The sequence below is a fragment of the Hippopotamus amphibius genome, chromosome 10 (genome assembly GCF_030028045.1).
Source record: "Hippopotamus amphibius kiboko isolate mHipAmp2 chromosome 10, mHipAmp2.hap2, whole genome shotgun sequence".
Lineage (NCBI taxonomy): Eukaryota > Metazoa > Chordata > Mammalia > Artiodactyla > Hippopotamidae > Hippopotamus > Hippopotamus amphibius.
In genome coordinates, this window is record NC_080195.1 from 50,956,553 (window position 1) to 50,975,864 (window position 19,312).

General features: G+C 37.0%; 1 protein-coding gene across 1 annotated transcript in view; it reads left to right on the top strand.

Moving 5' to 3' along the window:
* Positions 1-359: 359 nt before the first annotated feature.
* Positions 360-19,312, top strand: part of POLQ (DNA polymerase theta) — a 112,075-nt gene continuing 93,122 nt past the window's right edge. The window contains exons 1-6 of the mRNA XM_057697538.1: positions 360-641; positions 1,109-1,288; positions 3,019-3,149; positions 4,575-4,731; positions 6,327-6,435; positions 17,351-17,570. Of these exons, the coding sequence (XP_057553521.1) occupies positions 461-641; positions 1,109-1,288; positions 3,019-3,149; positions 4,575-4,731; positions 6,327-6,435; positions 17,351-17,570 (978 nt within the window). The 5' untranslated portion in view covers positions 360-460. The remainder of the gene's footprint in view (positions 642-1,108; positions 1,289-3,018; positions 3,150-4,574; positions 4,732-6,326; positions 6,436-17,350; positions 17,571-19,312) is intronic.

Consider the following 19,312-nt stretch of genomic DNA (forward strand, 5'->3'; position numbering starts at 1 on the left):
TAGAGCTACTTCTCTACCTACTACAGGCAGTGCATTTTATGAAGTTAACATAACTTTGCTATTTAAACCAGACATGCACAAAAAGAAAAGCAAACATTTTAAGCCAGTATAATTATAATTGTAGATTATATATGCTGACTCTGGTTCACCGCCCCCACCCCCCCCAACCCCCCCCCCCCCCCCCCCACGTCCAACTCCGGTTCTCTTACGCTAACCGACAACTGAGCTGAGAGGCCGGAAGTCTATGCCCCCAACGAGAGCCGCTCCTTCCCCCACGATTCTATGGTCCTCAGGTTACTCTCGCCACTGAGAACTCTATGGTTCCGGGGCGGGCTGGGAGGCCTGACTTTGAAAGCCGCGGCGGGACGATAGCGGCCGCGCTGGTCCCCAGGCTGGGCTTCTCGCGAGCTGGAGGACGCTGCGGCTGTTCCTTTCCCTGAAAGGCGGAGACGATTTCGCGATGAATCTGACGCGCCGGAGTGGGAAACGGCGACGTTCAGCATCAGGCTCAGACTCCTTTTCGGGAGGCGGCGGGGACAGCGGGGACAGCCCCCTGCTCCTCTCCGGGCCGGTGCTGAGCCCGCCGCCGGGCCTGAGACGCAGCCTGAAGGACCACGGCTGCCCGCCGGCCGGAGCTGCAGGTACTCCCCGGCGCTCCGCGGGCGGCTGGGCCAGGCCCCTCGTCCGGGGTGTCCTCACCGCGCGGAGCTCGCTCGTCTGCACGGCCCGCTAGGCTTCTCCTCCCCTTCTCAGCCTGTGACTGGGGCGTGGGGCGGCACGTCACTTTCTGCTGACGTGGAGGAGCTTTCAGTCGATATTCAGCGACCGCCTGGCAGTGATCTGCAAGTGGTTTCTGGGTCTTTCGACCTTTATTTGCAGAAACAACTTACCAGCTGGCCAAGTCTCGTCACCTGTAGAGGATCCACTCTCGGAAGTTCCCAGTGCTCCTCACAGATCCTTGTATTGGATGTGCTTTATGTCAGGATGTACTTTAGCCTCCTTCCAACACATAGGAATTCCAAAACACAGCGGAAGGCTAATTACTGAAGTCCTATGTTAGAACTAAATTCAACTATTTCCTTTTTTTTTTCTTTTTTTTTCCTAAAAGGGGAATGCAGGCAGACGTTTCCTGACGATCAAATAGACAAGCTGCTCTTAGCAAATTGGGGACTTCCTACAGCGGTTCTGGAGAAATATCACAGTTTTGGTGTAGAAAAGATGTTTGAATGGCAGGCAGAATGCCTTTTGCTTGGACAAGTCCTGGAAGGAAAGAACTTAGTGTATTCAGGTATTCAAATTTGTGCAAGTTAACTTCTCTACTATGTTAAGATATTGTGAATGTAAGGGATACTCTCTTGAGGTAAGGTGGTTGAGACAGTACTTTATAACTAGAGAAAGTCTTAAAATATATGAAAAGCAGAGTTTCATCATATGCACACTTAAATTATGAAAATTCCATTATATGGTGGGGGTGAGGGAAGGCAAAACCTCGACAATTTAAACAGAGTTATCTGCCTGCCATTCCTCTCAACAAACATATGTCCCAGAGTGAGTGTGCAGTGTGAGATGGAAATGTGTTCTTCCCATAGGTGATCTCAGTTGCTTTTCAGTGTGTGAACATTTTATATGTTTATAAATTGACCTGCTTATACAGGATTGTATATACAAAACCCTATGTAATATACTTTGTGAAAGGTTTATATGGGCTTTCGAGAGCAACTTTGACTTATGTGATTTTTTAACCATCTGTGTTTAGTATACTGACTTTAGAATCTAATCACTTGGTAAGGTGTACTGTACTATCTTTGTTATCAGTTTTCTCTGAAATTGTGAGTCATCTAGATTTTTCATTATGGCCACCAAAAATAATTAGAGAATTAACTATCAATAGATACGAGTTCAGGCTGTTTACTGGCTGTGTAAGCTTGTAGATTACTTGAGAGAGAGAAGGAGGGAGGGAGGGAGAGAGAGAGAGCCAGTTAGCTAGTGCACAGAGAGTGTGAGTGCCAGGGTGTGGGCTTAGAAGTTCTTGGCACATAGGAAATACTCAGTAAATGCTAACTAGTGGCAGTTAGTGGCGGTGGTAGAATGGCCTGACCGTTTCAATTGCTTAAACAAAAGCTTGGGTGTCATTCATAACTCTGGTCACCGACTCACATTAATTGATCACCAAGTCTAGTGTCTATTACCTCAAATATCTTGATTCTGACTACTACTCTCTATTCTTAGGTCCATTACCTAGTTTACTGTCATCTTCTAGATTATGCATTAGTTTTGTAACTAGTTAATCTTTTCTTTCTGCTCTTGCTTTGCTCCTGAGCCAATGATCTCTATAAAGTACAAATATGATTTTGTCACTCCTTTTCCTAAAACTCACTAGCCACTCTGCATTGCTTTCAGGATAAATTCCTTACATTGCAGGATTATAAAACTCTTCTCCACGTGGCACTTTCCTATCTCTTTTTTCACTTCCCTACTTGTACTTTATATTTCAGACTTCTTAAATTACTTACTATCATCTGAACATACCAGGCTTTCCTCTAGACCTTTATGCATGCTGTTTTTTCTGCTTGGCATCCCTTTCTTCTTGCCTTCTTTGCTCTCATAAGTTCTGTTTCCTTTCCATAAAATTCCTTACAGCTCTTCTCCCTCAACTTCTATCATAGCTCCTATCACAGTGTATTAAAGCTGTTTATCTCCTTCCCCAAAGCAGGGCTTTTAACTATTCAGTACTTAAAGGAAAGGATCTTTAGGTATAAGCTAGGTACTCAGTAATCTTCATCATTTATTGCTGATGTATAGATTTACTTGTCTCTATTTTCACTGTGAGAATATTTAGAAAGCTGGTTTAAAGTCAGGGGCATTTCAGGTTATAAAGGTTTCAAGTGCTAGCTGGGACCTTAATGATAGTTTAGCCTTGGGCTATTTAGTTATGGGATATGATTTAAGACATTTATTAATGCAGTGTATCAAATATTACTTCTTTTTGTGATAACCTTCTGGAATAACATGTTTTAGCTCCCACAAGTGCTGGGAAGACTCTTGTTGCTGAACTACTTATTTTGAAACGGGTCTTGGAAACACGTAGGAAAGCTCTGTTTATTCTGCCGTTTGTCTCTGTGGCTAAAGAGAAGAAATACTATCTCCAGGTAATGTTCTTTTACTGAATCTGAAATTGTTAAAGCTGTTATAGGCAGCTTTGGCTTTACTCATTTGAAACAGAATTATAAAAGCAATTGAAAATAAAGTTTCTTTTATTACATCCCAATGTAGCTTTAAAAGTTGACCATTTATGAGGGGAAACTTTTACATTACTGCAAAAGGAGAAAGGACCATTAAATCAAAGAGTAATTGGTGAAAATTGTGTAAAAATTTGTAAACTTTTCCTTAGGAAATAGGTAGAGTGCTTTAATTAGCATATAAATGTGCAAATTAAGGATCAACATCTGAAGTGAATAAATAGTAGGACTAGACTGAAGCATGGAAAGGAAGTGTGTTTGAAGAAGCTTATCCCATCCTGGTGGAGGGCCATTTGGGAACCTTAGAGGATGAAGAACAAGATCCATTGGTGCTTTTGTAAAGCTCTAGACCTGTGTTCTGTTCTTCTATTCTTCTGTAAAAATGAATAATAACAGTAAGCATTTTTGTGATACTCACTGGTCTGTAAGGTATTTTTACAAATACAATATTTCATTAAATAGAATAAATTTATTCTGATTTGTGCAGTGAAAAAATGTGATTTTGGAATGGCAAGATGGAATGGCACTGGTAATACAAAAAATCTGAGTTCTAACCCCAGTTTTGCCACTGCCTGTGTCTTCTGGCCAGACACATAACCTGCTGGGCCTCTATTTTTTCATTGGTAAAATTAAACTATGGGGTTAACTCCGAAACATTTTATTGAATGAACAGCTCTAAAATTCAGTGGTTCTATAAATCTTTTTAACAGTTATTTCAGAGGCCAAATAGCCAACAAAACTGGTTCTACATAGTAACATCCTTTCAGCTTGGACCAAAATAGCAAAATGATGAAAGGATCCTTTTTATTGAGAAGAATGTTAGTTAAAAGTTAAACTAAAAGAAAATTAACATCAAAGTCCCATTGCATTTTACTTTTGAAATCTTTACTTCTGTTATATTAAAAACTAGTCTTTAGTGGGATAATGAGACTCTTTTCCTCATGAAGTATAAATTTGTTCCTGAAAATATTACATTAGTGTTAAAGAACGAGCTAGTTTCTTGCTTGTTTATTAGATTAAAAATGTTAGTACTTTAAGGTAGTTTTTCTTTAATTTTAATTTCTATAAAGAGCTCTTGGAACTCATTTGATTAAGTATGCCATTTTATTCGACTCTGTCTTAACAGAAAATCTCTGTACTGAGCTTTGTCAGTTCTAAACTTCTTATTTTTAGTATATGATTCTAAAAAGAACCAGTGTACCCTGACCAGGAATAACTAACAGTAATCTGATAAATGTCTTTGAATACTTATGTCTATGTTTTGGGAAAGACCCAATTTAAGATTCATGAATTTCAAATATTTTCACTTGTATTTTTCCTTTTTACTCAATTTAGAGTCTGTTTCAGGAAGCAGGAATAAAAGTAGATGGCTATATGGGCAGTACCTCTCCAACAGGACATTTCTCTTCTTTGGACATTGCTGTCTGCACAATTGAGAGAGCCAATGGTCTGATCAATCGTCTCATAGAGGAAAATCAGATGGATCTATTAGGTAAGCAAATAAGGAAATAAGTATATACTTTTTCTTGCTATTTTTGATAGAATGGAGTAGAGTTGTGATTTCTGTATGTCTTATGTTTTATTCTATTGTCATCTACTTCTGGAGGTGAGTTGGCATCTGTAATGTTAGGAACTCTGTGAAAAAAAAGGTTTGCATCCTACTAATGTTATTGACTCTACTTCCTTGTATTTTTGCACTTTACAGAACATAGAGGGTATCCTTGAGCCCTCAGGCCATTTCTCATTGCTGTTTTCCTGTTTAAAGTTTACCAGGAATAGAATGAAGCATCTGCCATCTCTGCAATTAGTGTATATATGTATTCAGTATCATATTCTGGTACTATGGTATCTAGATTAGGCCTGGACCCAGAGGCTACCATTTAGCACGCAAATGGTGGGGAGCTACAGAAATTGGCACTGTATTTGAGCTTGGGACTTAGCTACTTTAATCCTTCTTTTTTTCAACCACTTGGGAAAGCCCACTATGTAGAGGTAGCAACAAGAAGGGAATGGTTATAGCAGCAATAGAAGCTGCAAGAATATCAGTCACTCACTCATTGTCATCCTGGTGAACTTAAATGGTAAAGTTAGAGTAAGGTAGGGTTAGGGAGTAAAATCAAAGATTATTGAGACACGGGCTCTGCTCTATGCAGCTTGGAGAGAGAAATCACATTCATCAGTTTGTATCAGAATTGTCAGATTGTGTTGTATCAGATTAACTGTTATATCCACTATACCTAGCACAGTGCCTAGCACACTAGGTGGAATAAATATTTTTTGAATGAATGAATCCTGAAGTAACTCATCATACAATACGCTTTGGAAATAGCTTACTGATCCTTTTGGATCATCATGTGTCATTAGGAAATAGTCTGTAAGGTTTTTTTTGGGGGGGGGGGATTTGTTGGGATGCCAGTGCACAGGCAAACTATGATGTTATGAAAATGTTTAACTAAAGAAGGCATTGGTTGATACTAAATTTTCCATAGTCCTTGAGCATTATTCCAGGTGGATAGACTGGTTTGATTCTCCAAGTAGGGGAGAAGGGAATTATGATCATATTTATTTTATAGTAGGGGGAGTCACTAGTCTACCATAATCAAACAAAAACATCCCCTTAAAATCATTTATTTCTTCTTGATCTGATTCTGTTTTTCTAAGCACTTGCTAGCATCAGTGTGGTAGCCCTGGCTGTTTTCCCCATAGAAAAGTCAACCCACTGAATAATTGTCATGGATGTCCTTGATTTTCATTGTACATGTATTTCTACAAGATTGCCAGTTAAGAAGTGTCTGAGTAACAAGATGAAGTTTTCCTTGAGTTGGACCTGAATTAGCTAGCTAATCATTGATTTTTAGATTCAGAATACATTGTGGTAAGACCACTTAGGATACTTGAAATACCTTGGAAAAGAATTGGCTGTTATGTGGAATCTGATTTTTGTTTTATGGTTAGAAATTTGTATTACCTGCAGTGTACTCTAATGACAGCTATTTAATGAAATGACAAGTTATAAGATATTGAGTCCTTTAAAATTTTTGGAATTGTGAAATTCTGTAAAAACTAGTGTCTGGAAAATCTCTTTAGGAATGGTGGTTGTGGATGAATTGCATATGCTGGGAGATTCTAACCGAGGGTATCTGCTGGAACTTCTGCTGACCAAGATTTGCTATATTACTCGGAAATCAGCATCTTGGTAAGTACCTGAAATAACTAAGTTCCTGAGATTCCAAACAGTGTTGAGAAAGTGTTTGCAGAAGTGCATAATAAGTAGGAGTTAACTGCATCAAAGGAGGGTAGTACTTATTTAGAACAAACTCATATACAGGAGTTCATTTTTGTTCCAAAAGAAGTACTTAAGATTAAGAGTGATTTTAGGTTATTTTGAAAACATTCCTAAATTTCTGGCTGCTCACCACTTTTGTGACAGAATTTTTAAAATCCAGTGTTTTTTTTTTTCCAGTTTTTGTATTTGTTAGCTATATATATATCCTATTTAAGTAGTCAAGACTAATTATGAAAAATAGCGTTTCTTTATCCTCTACTTTCCAGAGATAACTATTTTTTTCTTTAAGAACTTTTATTGAGATATAATTGACATACAGTAAACTGCATATATTTAAAGTGTACAATTTGATATTTTTTTCTTATTAGTAATGTATATATGGCAATCCCAATCTCCCAATTCATGCCACCTCAAACCCCCCTGCCCTGACTTTCCCCCGTTGGTGTCCATATGTTTGTTCTCTACATCTGTGTCTCTATTTCTGCCTTGCAAACCTGTTGATTTGTACCATTTTTCTATATTCCGTATATATGTGTTAATATACGACATTTGGTTTTCTCTTTCTGACTCACTTCACTCTGTATGACAGTCTCTAGGTCCATCCAGGTCTCTACAAATGTCCCAATTTTGTTCCTTTTTACGGCTGAGTGATACTCCATTGTATATATGTACCACATCTTCTTTATCCATTCATCTGTTGATGGACATATAGGTTCATAACTTGGCTATTGTAAATAGTGCTGCAATGAACATTGGAGTGCATGTGTCTTTTTGAATTATGGTGTTCTCTGGGTATATGCCTAGTAGTGGGATTGCTGGGTCATGTGGTAACTCTATTTTTAGTTTTTCAAGGAATCTCCATACTGTTCTCCATAGTGGCTGTATCAATTTACATTCCTACCAACAGTGCAAGAGTGTTCCCTTTTCTCCACACCCTTTCCAGCATTTACTGTTTGTAGATTTCCTGATGATGCCCATTCTAAGCGGTGTGAGATGATACCTCATTGTAGTTTTGATTTGCATTTCTCTAATAAGTAGTGATGTTGAGCAGCTTTTCATGTGCCTCTTGGCCATCCATATGTCTTCTTTGGAGAAATGCCTATTTAGGTCTTCTGCCCAATTTTTGATTGGGTTGTTTGTTTTTTTGACATTGAGCTGGATGAACTGTTTATGTATTTTGGAGATTAATTCTTTGTCTGTTGATTCATTTGCAAATATTTTCTCCCATTCTGAGGGTTGTCTTTTCGTCTTGTTTATAGTTTCCTTTGCTGTGCAGAAGCTTTGAAATTTCATTAGGTCCCACTTATTTATTTTTGTTTTTATTTCCATTACTCTAGGAGGTGGGTCAAAAAAGATCTTGCTGTGATTTATGTCAAAGAGTGTTCTTCCTGTGTTTTCCTCTAAGAGTTTTACAGTGTCTGGCCTTACATTTAGGTCTTTACTCCATTTTGAGTTTATTTTTGTGTACTGTGTTAGGGAGTGTTCTAATTTCATTCTTTTACATGCAGCTGTCCAGTTTTGCCAGTACCACTTATTGAAGAGGCTGTCTTTTCTCCATTGTCTACCCTTGCCTCCTTTGTCATGGATTAGTTGATTATAGTTTATCTCTGGGCTTTCTATCCTGTTCCATTGATCTATATATCTGTTTTAATGCCAGTACCGTACTGTCTTGATTACTGTAGCTTTGTAGTATAGTCTGAAGTCAGGGAGTCTGATTCCTCCAGCTCCATTTTTTTTTTTCCTGTCAAGATTGTTTTGGCTATTCAGCTTCTTTTGTGTCTCCATACAAATTTTAGGATTTTTTGTTCCAGTTCTGTAAAAATTGCCATTGGTAATTTGATCGGGATTGCATTGAATCTGTAGATTGCTTTAGGTAGTATAGTCATTTTCACAATGTGGATTCTTCCAGTCTGAGAACATGGTATATCTCTCCATCTGTTTGTGTTATCTTTGATTTCTTTCATCAGTGTCTTATAGTTTTCTGAGTACAGATCTTTTACCTCCTTAGTTAGGTTTATTCCTAGGTATTTTATTCTTTTTGTTGCAATGGTGAATGGGATTGTTTTCTTAATTTCTCTTTCTGATCTTTCATTGTTAGTGTATAGGAATGCAGGAGATTTCTGTGTGTTAATTTTGTATCCTGCAACTTTACCAAATTCATTGATTAGCTCAAGTAGTTTTCTGGTGGTATCTTTAGGATTTTCTATGTATAGTATAATGACATCTACAAACAGTGACAATTTTACTTCTTTTCCAGTTTGGATTCCTTTTATTTCTTTTTCTTCTCTGATTGCTGTGGCAAGGACTTCCAAAACTATGTTGACTAGTAGTGGCGAGAGTGGACATCCTTGTCTTGTTCCTGATCTTAGAGGGAATGCTTTCAGTTTTTCACTACTGAGAATGATGTTTGCTGTGGGTTTGTCACATATGGCCTTTATTATGTTGAGGTCGGGTCCCTGTATTCCAACTTTCTGGAGAGTTTTTATCATAAAGGGATGTTGAATTATGTCAAAAGCTTTTTATGCGTCTTTTGAGATGATCATATGGTTTTTATTCTTCAGTTTGTTAATATGGTGTATCATATTGATTGATTTGCATATATTGAAGAATCCTTGCATCCCTGGGATAAATCCCACTTGATCATGGTGTATGATCCTTTTAAAGTGTTGTTGGATTCTGTTTGCTAGTATTTTGTTGAGGATTTTTGCATCTAAATTCTTCAGTGGTATTGGTCTGTAATTTTCTTTTCTTGTGATATCTTTGTCTGGTTTTGGTATCAGGGTGATGGTAGCCTTGTAGAATGAGTTTGGGAGTGTTCCTTCCTGTGCAATTTTTTGGAAGAGTTTGAGAAAGATGGGTGTTAGCTCTTCTCTAAATGTTTGATAGAATTCACCTGTGAAGCCATCTGATCCTGGACTTTTGTTTGTGGGAAGATATTTAATCACAGTTTCAATTTGATTACTTGTGATTGGTCTGTTCATGTTTTCTTTTTCTTCCTGATTCAGTCTTGGAAGTTTATACCTTTCTAAGAATTTGTCCATTTCTTCCAGGTTGTCCATTTTATTGGCCTATAGTTGCTTGTAGTAGGCAGAGGTAACTATTTTAAACTCTTGCAGCTTTTTAAAAATTTTATTTACAGTGATATCTCTAAATATAGCTACTTGAGTTTTTAGTTCTACACATTATATAGACTTTTTACTATGGAAGATGAAGATCTAGTTCTTTTTTATATTTTTTACTCACCCTGAGCAATCTCCTCCTCCACCCCCATAGTCTCTCTTTATCCTCTCATTATATTCCTATTCTCCAAATATATTTGTCCTAATTTTGCTTAGTTCAGTATGCAGTGCTACACTACTATGACTATATGTGTCATTGTCAACTGAACCATGTGGTATATTATGTTTATTTTTACTTGCTAAATAACTTTTTGTTTTCTCCAAAATTAATAAATGTCTTTTGTTTGTTGACTTGGTTTTCTATGAACTTATCATTGATTTATCTCCAGCCTCTTCCCCACTTATATAAATCTCCACCCAATATATTCCAACACATTTGCTATTCTACCAAATTTGTTTTCTTTTTTTTTTTTTATAAATTTATTTATTTGTTTATTTTATTTATGTATTGGCTCTGCATTGCTGCACATGGGCTTTCTCTAGTTGCTGTGAGCGGGGGCTACTCTTCATTGTGGTGCGCAGACTCCTCATTATAGTGGCTTCTCTTGTTGTAGAGCACTGGCCCTAGGCGTGTGGGCTTCAATAGTTGTGACACATGGGCTTAGTAGTTGTGGCTCATGGGCTCTAGAGCACAGGCTCAATAGTTGTGGCGCATGGGCTTAGTTGCTCCGTGGCATGTGGAATCTTCCCAGGGCAGGGCTCGAACCCATGTCCCCTGCATTGGCAGATGGATTCTTTACCACTGCACCACCTAGGAAGTCCTAAATTTGTTTTCTTGAAGAAATTTCTCTTAAAGCCTCCTGAGTTGTTTCGATTTAGATAGGTGGTTAATCTACATATGTGCTGCACAACAGTTATCTTGGGATCTCTTTTTATCATTATGATTCATTTCCACTGCTGTTTGCTTGAGTCAGAGCCCCGCTTTTTTTTGTGATCATGTGTATTTCTCTTGATTTACTTTCTAAGTTTAGTGGGGATATCTTACAGGAAGTTCTACTTTATTTCATTGTGCAGGCTATTATAGTTATGAATTTTTCAAAAATTAGCACGTCTGAAAATGCCTTAGAATTATTTCATAGATTTTCCAGGTACAAAAGCCAAGATTTTAGGGCTTCCTAGGTGGCGCAGTGGTTGAGAATCCACCTGCCAATGCAGGGAACACGGGTTCAATCCCTGCTCCAGGAAGATCCCACATGCCGTGGAGCAACTAAGCCCGTGTGCCACAACTATTGAGCCTGCGCTTTAGAGCCCGTGAGCCACAACTGTTGAGCCCACGTGCTGCAACTACTGAAGCCCATGCTCCTAGAACCTTTGCTCCACAACAAGAGAAGCCACAGCAATGAGGAGCCCACGCACCACAATGAAGAGTAGCCCCCACTCACAGCAACTTAAAAGGAAAGCCCGCACACAGCAAAACAAGACCCAACACAGCCATTAAATAATAAATAAATAAATAAATAAATTTATAAAAAAAATCAAGATTTTAAATACTTTTAGAGTTTTTAAGATAGTGCTTTATTTTTCTCATTACTATTGAGAAATCCAATGCCATGCTCATCCTTCATCTCTTGTATAAATTTTAAAAATTTCCTCTGAGAGTTTTTAAGAGATCCTTTTCTTCCTTAGTATTTTGAAATTTCACTGATGTGTCTTGGTGTGGGTCTATTTTCTAACATTGTGCTGGGTACTCAGACGCTTTCAATCTAGGAGTTCTTGTCTTTCAGTGTAGGGAGATTTTAACACATCTCTTGCAGTATGTGCGAAAACATGCAAATAATCATCTATATTCCAGATTAGTAGGGATATAGAAGGTATGATTAATATAATTAGCAAATTTGACCTGATGGATGTACGTAGGATAATTACCACATAAAAGCTGTATATATATTCTTTTCAGTTATGTATGAAACATTAAAGAAAAATCTACCATATGCTAAAGGCCATAAAACAGCATATCTTAAAGGATTTAAGTGATTTAAAATATATTCTTTGACAACAGTGGAATTAAGCTAGAAATAAGTATAAGAAAAATATAACTAAAAGATGCCCACGTGTTTAAAAATTAATAAATACATTTTGACCCATTTTGGGGTGACAAAAATAATCACAATAGAAATAGGAAGATAGTTTGGAATGGAAGTATCATAAAAATATCTCCTAATGAAATTGTGAAATGCAGCTAGAGTTGTTTTTAAAGGGAAATTGATAGTATACAGTGTATATATTAATAAAGAGGAGAGCCTGGAAAATTAATGACTTACTCATCTCTAGAACTTACAAAAAGAATAGTAAAATAATACCACAGAGAGTGGAAGGAAAGAAATAATAAAGACGAGCAAAAAAATTAATGAAAGAGGAGACTTTCCTGGTGGTGCAGTGGTTAAGAATCCGCCTGCCAATGCAGAGGACATGAGTTTGAGTCTGGAAGATCCCACATGCTGTGGAGCAACTAAGGCTGTGTGCTACAACTATTGAGCCTGCGCTCTGGAGCCTGCAAACCACAACCACTGAAGCCTAGAGCCTGTGCTCCACAGCAAGAGAAGCCACCACGCTAAGAAGCCCAAGCACCACAATGAAGAGTAGCCCCTGCTATCTGCAACTAGAGAAAGCCCACACACAGCAACAAAGATCCAACACAGCCAATAAGTAAATAAATAAATGAATTTATAAAAAACATTAATGAAAGAGGAAGGTCATTATACTGAACATTAAAAAAAATTCTACAAGTCAGTGAGAAAAAAATACAATCTAATATATCAACGCGTAAGGAACTTGAGCAGAGATTTATAAGAGGGTATCCAAACGGTGTCTAAACATGAAATGGTGCTTCATCTCCTTAGTAGTCAAAGAAATATAAATTACCTCTTCAAAGAGATATTACCACACACTGTCCAAAATACCTAACATGTTGACAGTACTAAGTGATGACAAAGGTGGAATAGTAAGGAAGTCCTAGCCACAGCAATCAGACAAGGGAAAAAAAAAGGACTCAAAATTGGAAAGGAAGAAGTAAAACTGCCAGTGTTTGCAGATGACATGATAGTATACACAGAAAATCCTAAAGACACCATGAAAATGCTAGAACTCATCAATGAATTATATAAAGTTGCAGGATACAAAATTAATATATAGAAATCTGTTGTATTTCTGTACACTAACAACAAATTATCAGAGAAATTAAGAAAACAGTCCCATTTATAATTGCATCAAAAAGAATAAAAATCCTAGGAATAAGTCTAAGGAGGTAGAAGACCAATGCAATACCTATCAAATTACCAATGACATTTTTTGCAGACCTACAACAGAAAATCTTAAAATTTGTCTGGAAAACACAAAAGACCCCAAGTAGCCAAAGCAATCTTGAGAAATTAAAAATACAGCTGGAGGAATCAAGCTCCCTGACTTCAGACTATACTATAAAGCCGTAGTCATCAAAACAGTATAGTACTGGCACAAAAATAGAAATATAGATCAATGGAACAGGATAGAAAGCCCGGAAATAAACCTACCTATCGTCAATTAATCTACAACAAAGGCAGCAAGACTATACAATGGAGAAAAGACAGTTTAATAAGTGGTGCTGAGAAAACTGGACAGCTACATGTAAAAGAATGAAATTAGAACATTCTCTAACACCACACACAAAAATAAGCTCAAAATGGATTAAAGACCTAAGTGTAAGACTGGATACTATAAAACTCCTAGAGGAAACATAGGCAGAATACTCTTTGACATAAATTACAGCAATATCTTTTTGGATCCACCTCCTAGAGTAATGAAAATAAAAACAAAGATAAACAAATGGGACCTAATTAAACTTAAAAGCTTTTGCACAGTAAAGGAAACCATAAACAAAATGAAAAGATAACTCACAGAATGGGAGAAAATATTTGCAAATGAAGCAACTGACATGGGTTTAATCTCCAAAATGTACAAACAGCTCATGCAGCTCAGTATCATAAAAACAAACAGCCCAATCAAAAGTGAGCAGAAGATCTAAATGGACATTTCTCCAAAGAAGATATACAGATGGCCAAAAAGAACATGAAAACATGCCCAACATTGCTAATTATTGGAGAAATGCAAATCAAAACTACAGTGATGTATCACGTCACACAGAATTGCCATCATCAAAAAGTCTACAAGCTATAAATGCTGGAAAGGGTGTGGAGAAAAGGATATCCTCTTACAATGTTGGTGGGAATGTATATTCCACAGCCACTATGGAAAACAGTATGGAGGTTCCTTAAAAAACTAAAAATAGAACTACCATATGACCCAGCAATCCCACACCTGAGCATATACCTGGAGAAAAACCATAATTCAAAAAAACATGCACTCCAGTGTTCATTGCAGCACTATTTACAATAGCCAGGTTATGAACCTAAATGTCCATCAACAGATGAATGGATAAAGAAGATGTGGTACATATATACAGTGGAATATCACTCAGCCGTAAAAAGGAACAAAACTGGGACATTTGTAGAGACATGGATGGACCTAGAGATTGTCATACTGAGTGAAGTAAGTCAGACACAGAAAGACAAATACTGTATCACTTATATGTGGAATCTAATAAAAATGATGTAAATGAACTTACAAAACAAACAGGCTCACAGATCTCGAAAGCAAATTTATGGTTACCCTAGGGGTAACATAGGGGGAAGTGATAAATTAGAAGATTGGGATTAACATATACACACAACTATATATAAAATAGATAACTAATAAGGCCCTACTGTGTAGCACAGGGAACTCTACTCAATACTCTGTAATAACCTATATTGGAAAAGAATCTGAAAAAGAATAGATAAATGGACGTTTACAACTGAATCACTTTGCTGTACATGTGAAACTAAAACAGCATTGTAAATCATGTATACTCCAATATAAAAAAGAAAAAAAATCCTAGGAATAAGTCTAACTAAGGAGGTAGAAGACCTGTACTCAGAAAAGTATAAGACACTGATGAGAGAAATCGAAGACAGCACAAACAGGTGGAAAGATACACTGTGTTCTTGGATTGGAAGAAGAAATATTGTTAAGATGACCTTACTACCCAAGGCAATCTACAGATTCAGTGCAATTCCTACCAAATACCAATGGCATTTTCCACAGAACTAGAACAAACAATTCTAAAATTTGTCTGGAAACACAAAAGACCCTGAGTAGCCAAAACAGTCTTGAGAAAGAAGAACGAAGCTTGAGACACCACACTCCCTGACTTCAGACTATACTACAGAGCTACAGTAATCAAAACAGTATGGCACTGGCCTAAAAACAGACACGTAGATCAATCGAACATACTAGAAAGCCCAGAAATGAGGCCACACTTATACAGGCAATTAATCTATGACAAGGGAGGCAAGAGTATACAACATGATAGGGAGAAGACAGCCTTTTCAATAAATGGTGTTGGTAAAACTGGACTACTTTCTCACAGCATGCACAGAAATAAATTCAAAATGGATTAAAGATTTAAATCAAGACCTGAAACCATAAAACGTCTAGAAGAAAGCATCAAAGAGGCAGTATGCTCTTTGATGTTTGTCTTAGTAATATTTTTAGGATATGTCTCCTCAGGCAAGGGAAACAAAAGTAAAAATAAACAAATGCGACTATAATCAAACTAAAAAGTTTTTGCACAGCAAAGGAAACTTTCAACAAAATGGAAAGGCTGCATACTTAGTGGGAGATGTGTGCAAACAATTAACCCAATAAGGGGTTAATATCTAAAATATATGAAGAGGACTTCCTAGGTGGTGCAGTGGTTAAGAATCTGCCTGCCAATGCAGGGGACACAGGTTCAATCCCTGCTTCAGGAAGATTCCACATGCCACAGAGCAACTAAGCCCATGCACCACAACTATTGAGCCTGTGCTCTAGAGCCCGTGAGCCACAGCTATTGAGCCCACGTGCCGCAACTACTGAAGCCCATGTGTCTAGAGCCTGTGCTCCGCAACAAGAGAAGCCACGGCAGTAAGGAGCCCGAGGACCACAGTGAAGAGTAGCCCCTGCTCGCCACAACTAGAGAAAGCCCATGTGCAGCAATGAAGACCCAACACAGCCAGTAAATAAATAAATATATTAAAAAAATAAATGAAATATATGAAGAACTCATAAACAACATTAAAAAGTCCTACTAAGAAATGGGCAGAGAATCTGAATGGACATCTTTCCAAAGAAGCCATACAGATGACCAACCAACACATGAAAAGATGCTCAACATCACTAATCAGTGAAATACAAATCAAAACCACAATGAGGTATCACCTCACACCTGTCAGAATAGCTGTTATCAAAAAAGACAGCAAATAACATGTGTTGGCAAGGATGTGGAGAAAAGGGAACCCTTGTGCACTTTTGGTGGGAATATAAATTGCTGCAACCACTGTGCAAAACAGTATGGTGATTCCTCAAAAAATTAAAAGTAGAACTGCCATATGATCCAGCAGTTCTACCCCTTGGTATTTATCTGAAGAAAACAAAAACACTAATTTGAAAAAGATATATGCATCCCTAGGTTTAATGCAGCATTATTTACATTAGCTAAGGTATAGAAGCAACCAAGCGCCCATCAATAGATGAATGGGTAGAGAAAACATGGTGTATTTATATACAGTGCAATATTACTCAGCCGTAAGAAAAAAGGAAATCCTGCCATTTGCAATAACATGAATGGACTTAGAGGGTATTATGCTAAGTGAAGTAAGTGAGGCAGAAAGACAAATACTTTATGATTTTACTTATATGTGGAATCAAAAAAAAAAAAAGGAACAAACAGATGGTTGCCAGAAGGGTGGAGGTTATGGGGAGGAAAGAAATAGGTGAGGGAGATTAAGAGGTGTAAACTTCAGTTGCAAAATAAATGAATCATGGATCTGAAGTGTATAGTTAATAGCTGTAATAGCTTTGTATGATGACATATTGTAACTAGACTTATGGTGGTCATTTTGAAACGTATAGAAATATTGAATTACTATGTTGCGTAATAGAAACTAACAGTGCTGTAGGTCGATTATACTTCAAAAATGAACAAACTCATAGAAAAAGAGATCAGATTTGTGGTTACCAGAGGCAGGCATGGGGAGAGAATGAAGTGGATGAAGACAGTCAAAAGGTACAAACTTACTGTTATAAGATAAATAAGTACTAGGGATGTAATGTACAACATGATAAATATAATTAATACTGCTGTATGTTATATGCAAAAGTCGTTGAGAGTAAATCCTGAGTTCTCATCACAAGGAAAAAACTTTTTCAATTTTTTTAATGTTGTATCTATATGAGATAATGGATGTTCCCTAAACTTATTGTGATAATCTTTTCATGATGTATGTAAGTCAAATCATTATGCTCTACATCTTAAATTTTTACAGTGCTGCATGTCAATTATATCTCAAAAAAATTGGGAAAAAACACATGGATTGCAGGGGTGTTACTTTGGTACAATCTCTTTGGAAAACAGTTTGACATTATCTAATAAAATTGAAGATAATATATGACCCAGCAATTTTACTCCTAGGTATATACCCTAAAGAAATTTATGCACATATGTACCAAAGGACATGACGAAGACTATTGTTAGCACTATTTGTAATTAATACTATATGTCTTTTAACATCATTTTTACTTGTTTTTCACAGCCAGGCAGATTTAGCCAGTCCTCTGTCTAATGCTGTGCAGATTGTTGGCATGAGTGCTACTCTTCCAAATTTGGAGCTTGTGGCTTCCTGGTTGAATGCTGAACTCTACCACACTGACTTTCGCCCTGTACCACTGCTGGAATCGGTAAAAATTGGAAATTCCATTTATGACTCTTCAATGAAGCTTGTGAGGGAATTTCAACCCATGCTGCAAGTGAAGGTAAGTCATTATTTTTATGTAATGACCACCAGTACTTTTGTGTTGATTGCATTTTCTAGCAAGTTGCTAACAGTTTTTGAGTTAAGTAAAATAGGGGGTTGCAAAGTAGTTGCATATGCATTATACATCCATTAGAAGGATTCCTAATGTTAAGCTAATTGGTTTCATCTTAAAGAATTGATGGTATTGGTGAGAGAAGAAATGTAGATGTGTCTTCAGTTTAAATATTATTTCCTATAGGTGTAAGTAATAAAATTTTGTCAATTTTTCTTTTTAACTTGGAAAAAATTTTCTCATGGCTTTGTTTACACTAAATACTAGTGTGGAAAATTGACCTTTTGTTTAATGGTATAGGTATAATATAGTAGAATGGAAAAAGCATAATTTTTTGGAGTCAGAAAATGACTCCAAAAAGCCACCAACTTTTACCCAGCCCAGCTAATCATGGAAGTGTGTCCAGGCTTCAGATAACTTGAATTTTAATTTTTTCTTGGCAGAGTAATGTAAAATTAAAGTGGGGAAAGATTATTTAATATTTAATACTAAGGTTTAAAAAGAAACCTGCTGTCATTGCTGTGTATCTTGATGCAAAGCCTATGATGATAATGAAAGAGTACAGAAGACACTTGGCATTCCAAAAAAAAAAATATATATGTACTGCTGGTACTACATAGGGATACTTGATATAGCTATGATATTAGCTGAATCATGTAACTTCTCTGAACATAGTATCTTCATCTATAAAATGGGATATAATACTTATCTTTAGTATTATAAGAATGAAATTTAATTAAAAAATTTCCTAGCATCTAGAAAGTGCTTGATAAATGATAAATTTCCCCTTCCCCACCCCTAAATATACTTTAAAACATTTAATTCACAGTATTTTTCTAAGCCTGATTCTTCAGTCCTGAGGTTAAAGGACTGACTCATGATTTGTGGTGTGAGGCGTCTATTTTTATGCAGAGCTGTACCTCTGAGTACTGAAATAGTTAAGGGTAAGTTTAGAACCGGGAATAGGACTAAATAATCTGTTTTAGTACCCTCATAGGTATGGATTTGTAGTTTCTGCATGCCTGGTATGGGATCCTATTTAGTTGCTTTGCTCTGTACCCCAAATTTCACCTGACTGCCTTGGTTGCCTCAATAAATATATTAGTAAACACATTCATTTACTCTCCTGTTAATCTTCTTCTATTACCATGTCTGTGCCTCTACCCCATTTAAATTATTTCAACTCTTAACCTGGATTTTTGAAGTAGCCTCATAATTGGTCTCTTTGCTTCCTACTTTGTCCCCTTCAGTCTCTGCTTAAATCAAGAGCTAGTGATCTATTTAAAATGAGTATCAGATCATGTAACCATCCTGCTCAAAAACTTGTGATGGTTTCCTGTTTCATTTAGAATGAAAGCCAACATCTTTAAAGTAGGCTACAAGCCCCTACATGATTTGCCCCACTCCCTTAGTGCTCTGACTTCAGTTTCTGTATTCCTTCTTACTTCTTCCATAGCCTTTTTGCTATTCCATAATATGCCAAGAATCTCCCACCTCAGGTTCTCTTTATCTGGAATGCTTGCCGGTACCAGGCATCAGTAGGGTTTACCCTTTCATCTTTGGGACTTTACTCAAATGTCGATTGAACATATTACATGTTTTACTTATCCTGTTTTTATCTATCCCTTCCTACTGGAGTAGAAGCACTCTGAGGGCAGAGCTGTTTTTCTGCTTTATTTACCATCCCC